Raw genomic sequence first — 5,000 nt, forward strand, 5'->3', positions numbered from 1 at the left:
AAACAGTTGATAAAATGGAAAAATACTTATTAATCATGAATATTGAAAAAATCTTATCATTTAGACAAACAAATTCAACTATATTCTTCAGAGGTTTTGGAACAAAAATTTCATAAAAGCTTTTTCTAGTTTAATTCAGTCCTTGGAGTTGAAAGATCTTCATTCCTTCTCTCATATTGTGTTTCACAACACAATGTTAAAAGGATATAATTAAATAAGGGCTTTGTATAAACCTCGTTAACCTTTGACAATTGTATTTGGAAATCAGTGTGATTTTGTAAATAAATCAATAGATTAAAAACAGGCAGGAAATTTTTTGTTAATATTAAATAGTTCCCATTTATTGGAAGATATCAAAAAAGCATTTGATGTTGGGTCAGCGAAAATCAGGCAAAACAAAAAGAAATTATAAAAAATGAATGCATAAAACTCATTTTACAAGTTGTAGAAGTCCTTTTTTTTTTTTTTTTTCTTTTTTTTTCATTTTTTATATAATTTACATTCTTAAAAAAAATTACGGTCACTGCGTGATATAAAATCAAAATTTGATAAGCTCTCATTAAGAATGATGTCCACGTCCTCCATAGCCCCAGGAAAATACAAATTACTTTCGCATAATTAATCATCAATTGTACGTTCTCCATACACAAGAGAATATACACATTTCTTGAACATTTTTCTTTAGAGTTTAAATATCTACATATCTAAACTTACTCATTAACCTTTAATTCTCTCCTAAATTCAGACGAGCAGTCAGTGGCCTTAAAAGAAAAGTCAGAGGAGTAGTCAGTGGATACAAGATAAAAGTCAAATGATTTGTCACTGAACGAAAGAAAGATGTCGAATTTCAGTCATCTGACCTTTGGAAAGGATTGAAATCCTGGGGTTTATTTTACGTGGCGAAGAGTTTAGGAAAAAGTAAAGTAAATGGAAAAAGCACAAAAAATGGAAAATTTTAGGATAGATAGCATTATACTTTTGAAAAAAGGATTGATAAAATTACGTAAAACTCAAGCTAATGAAGAAAATGTTCTCTGGATATTTCAGAGGAATGCTGAAAGCTGGAAAAAAAAGAGCAACACGGACAAAGAAGGTAAGTAAAAGATTTCAACAGGAAGGGAAAGGTAAAATATACGAAAAAAGAAGGATTGGTGGAAAACTATTTGATTACATCAAACTATGTGATAAAGCTATGAAAAGGTCAAAAAGATTATTGCAGGACGAGGCATATATTAGTGTTCTTGCAAAATTCATAAATCTAACCTGGTTTATAAAAGAAGGCGAGATAAAACGTAACCAGGCCAAATTAATTGTATTTCACCATTGCCTTTCACTCAAGTATTAATAAGGTTCATATCTTAGTTCTCATAAATTGGCAGCATTGTTGCTTGAATGAAGTTCTTTCTAACCCTAAATCATAAAAAGTTATGTATATCAGTTTTGCTAATAAAAAGATGAATGAATATAAAGTAAAACAGAACAATATTGAGATAGTGAACTCAAGTATTCCTTACCCATATTTTCAAATGAAGTGGTTATTACAATTACCATAGAACTGGGCAATTGATGAATATACAGCATGATTAGTTTTGCAAATGGAACACAACCCACCTTTATTATTAATTTGCAACAAATTCTTTTTAAAATTTTCAGGTCTCAAATCTTATATCTTGAAATGTGAAAAACGTAGAAAAGATATTGCTTGCAATGCTTGCTTACTTCATTTGCACACATTATGCTGTTCAAATCATTTGCATCAAACATATTGATTTGTAAAACCTAGTACTTGCCTAAGAGGAAATACATCTTTCGGCACTATGACTAATAAAGTGTTAAAGTGGCTATTAAAATAGGCTCAAAGGAAGAAAACTTAACCAAATGATGAATTTCACTTGACGAGCCTTATAACCTTATAACTAGAGTATGCAAGCAAAGAAATTAATAAATTGAGGGTCACGAATGGGCACGCACACGCGCGCGCACACACACATACACACACACACACACACACACACACATACACACATATATATATATATATATATATATATATATATATATATATATATATATATATATATATATATATATATATTCAAATAAGCCATATATATTTTTGATACATTAATGTCTGGATTCTCTTAACGACCTCGGGATCAGAGCCCCAGGCGAAATCACACAAAGACAAGAGCTTGGCTCCGGCCGGGAATCGAACCCTGGTCGGCAAGCCTGTATAGACAGTGACTAAGCCACTTGGCCACGAAGAAGGATAAAAGTCAATGACAATTCTTCTGTACTTATACCTGTCGAATTCAGGTATTTTGTACTTAGAATTGAAATCAACCCATCCTCACCATCGTAGCTAATTGGTAGTTTGTTACTTGGCATTCAATTAATGATAAATTTTGCAAATTTTTACGTGTTTTTCATATTCAAATAAGCCATATATATTTTTGATACATTAATGTCTGGATTCTCTTAACGACCTCGGGATCAGAGCCCCAGCCCTTATCATGGCATATAAATTAGTAAACAGTTAATCAAAATCAAATACAGACTTTTATCTATTTGCCTCCACCGTCCACACTTCACTCCGTAAAAAAATCTGATCGAATGAAATCCCTTCTTACATTCCTGTCTCCACTTCCATGCACGCTCAGTCTCCTACTAATCTTAAGCACACAACATGCTACCTTGTTTCTTTAGAGTATTCTAGGGTTTACTTTTTTTCTACGACACTGTTAAAAAAAAATGTAATTTTAATCGGCAGTTATCCGTAAAAATATACTGTTCTCAGACGTATTTCAGTAAAATAAAGTTGACCGTAATTTCTACCCTACTTTGTTAATCTCTTTTACAGGTTGGTGACCGTAAGAACACCCACTTCAGTCAATATACCCGTTGTTAAGCCGGTAAATGCCTGGCAACATTTATTCCAGGATTTTTGCCGTTCTTACGGCAAATTTTTATCAGTGTACCCTTTATTATACTTTCTACCACATACCGTATGTAAGCAAATCAGTCACATCTTTTTTTCTGCCACCTAAAATTCTAAATAAACATTTATAGTTACCTTCTTGGTTTTCATCTGCCGTTATAAGCTTCCTAGTCGTAGCATTGTTTTTTACACAATTTTCTGCTCTTCTAAACACATTCATACCATTTACCAGTATCTGCAGACATAACAATGTTTATCACACAATAGACCAGTCCCTCCCTCTTCTCATATTCTACCACATATTTCGTTTCAAATACAGCAACTTCCAATCCCTTTCTGTAGGGATTCTTCCATACTATACATCCTTAATAGCTATGTGTCATCGGTGTTTTATAGATTTTATAAAAATAAATTTCTAGGTCTATGGAAATGTATATAGCTTATCACCTTACATTCAAACTTTTCACATTACCTACTTCCTTGCCTAAACCAATATTGAACTTTCCTTTTCAAACCAAGTATTCCTTCGTTTTGTCTTACTTTCACATGAAAATTCCTACATCATCTACTATTGTATGTTTAGCAACGTTCCTCAAAACTACAAAAAAATTTGGTATATATTACGTGATTTTGGCAACGGTGTCCCTTAGGATTTCCTTCATGGTAAGCGCGTTAGCTTGCGACGTCCTCCTTAGGTTTCTGACATCTGTTCTGAGTTCCTTTGCCTTCTTCTGAAGAACCCTCAGCTGATTATACACTTCCGGCGAAAGGCGAAGATCTGCAAGATAGTCTGTGTTTAGACAAATGTTTCCCTCCCTCTTTATGAATTCCTTAATCAGAAACTAATAAGAAATATTGGTTTGGTTCAGCAATGAGAAAATCGAAGTAAATCTTTGGATTTATCTAAAAAGTGTCATGACTGTCTCATCCATTTGAGAGCCAATAGCAATAAGCTTGAGAGTTTGTCAGACATATCTGGAATTACAAATATTCTTCTTTCCCTAAAATAAAAGTAATTACATCTCACCTTTCTTCTTATGTAGAATTATCAACTCATAGCATACAGTAATTGAGATAAGAAACATATGTAAAAATAATTCTCAAAGGTTTTATTTTCTCGCACGAGAAAGTTAATAGAATATTAAATGCCGCTTCAGTTTTAATAAATAGATACACAATTTAGATTATTTTTACACTTGTTTATTCAATACCTGGAAATCCTGTTATACGAAGTTAAAAAGAGTTTTCAATATCGTTATATATACGTTAGGAAAAGAAGCAAGTTCCTGAAAAGAAAGGAATATGAAAGGTTTGTATTTTTTTCCTTTCCCCAACTCGTAAGATACGCAAGACTATTAATAAAAAAAACAATTGTTTAAGAAAAGTTACCATCGGTTAAAGTCTTTAGTTTCATTTTTAAGATACAAATCTTAACTATAATTCTTTACTGTTTACAGATATAATTCTGTCACTAAAGGTGAGTTTACTAGAATCTCAAGGATAGTCAATAATATGTGTAGCAAAGCTGGGAGAGTTCTAGACTAAAGCAACATCATTGGATCATGAAAATAGGATATCTAATTTACATAGCTTTCTCTTTTATATAATTCCTACCAGGATATGCCTTAATCTATTTATTTTCTCTTACGTAAAAAAAAAAAAGTATTTTAAGCTTCTAGTCATATGAGGAGAGCAAATGCCTATAGCAATGATATAAAACTAAAATATAGCTTTGTATATAAGACGGATGGTGCCTTGGTAAGCATAAATCTGCTGCAGCCTGTTGTGAGGGCTAAACGTCTGACCAACAAATACATAAGGATAACTTCAACCCAAATATTAACACATGAAAAGGGGCTTGTGTTACTTCATTCTATATAATGCAGATTTCTTAATCGTTAACTACACTGACACGTGATATCTCGTTCATTATGGGCCAGTTATCAGCTTAATCCCTTTGACATTTAAAATATTATTTATATTATTAAATACAATCTGGTTGATAATTCCGTATCAATAGCTCTGCTAGGATTAACAATGGACGGTTTCCAATGAAGGGTAA

The 5,000-nt window shown here is 32.2% G+C and overlaps 1 protein-coding gene across 1 annotated transcript in view; it reads right to left on the minus strand.

Moving 5' to 3' along the window:
- The window catches only part of LOC137645703 (coiled-coil domain-containing protein AGAP005037), a 1,132,788-nt gene that overhangs the window by 139,631 nt on the left and 988,157 nt on the right, over positions 1-5,000 (minus strand). Inside the window, exon 16 of the mRNA XM_068378564.1 lies at positions 3,563-3,716. Within this exon, the coding sequence (XP_068234665.1) occupies positions 3,563-3,716 (154 nt within the window). The remainder of the gene's footprint in view (positions 1-3,562; positions 3,717-5,000) is intronic.

The sequence above is a fragment of the Palaemon carinicauda genome, chromosome 8, assembly GCF_036898095.1.
Source record: "Palaemon carinicauda isolate YSFRI2023 chromosome 8, ASM3689809v2, whole genome shotgun sequence".
NCBI lineage: Eukaryota > Metazoa > Arthropoda > Malacostraca > Decapoda > Palaemonidae > Palaemon > Palaemon carinicauda.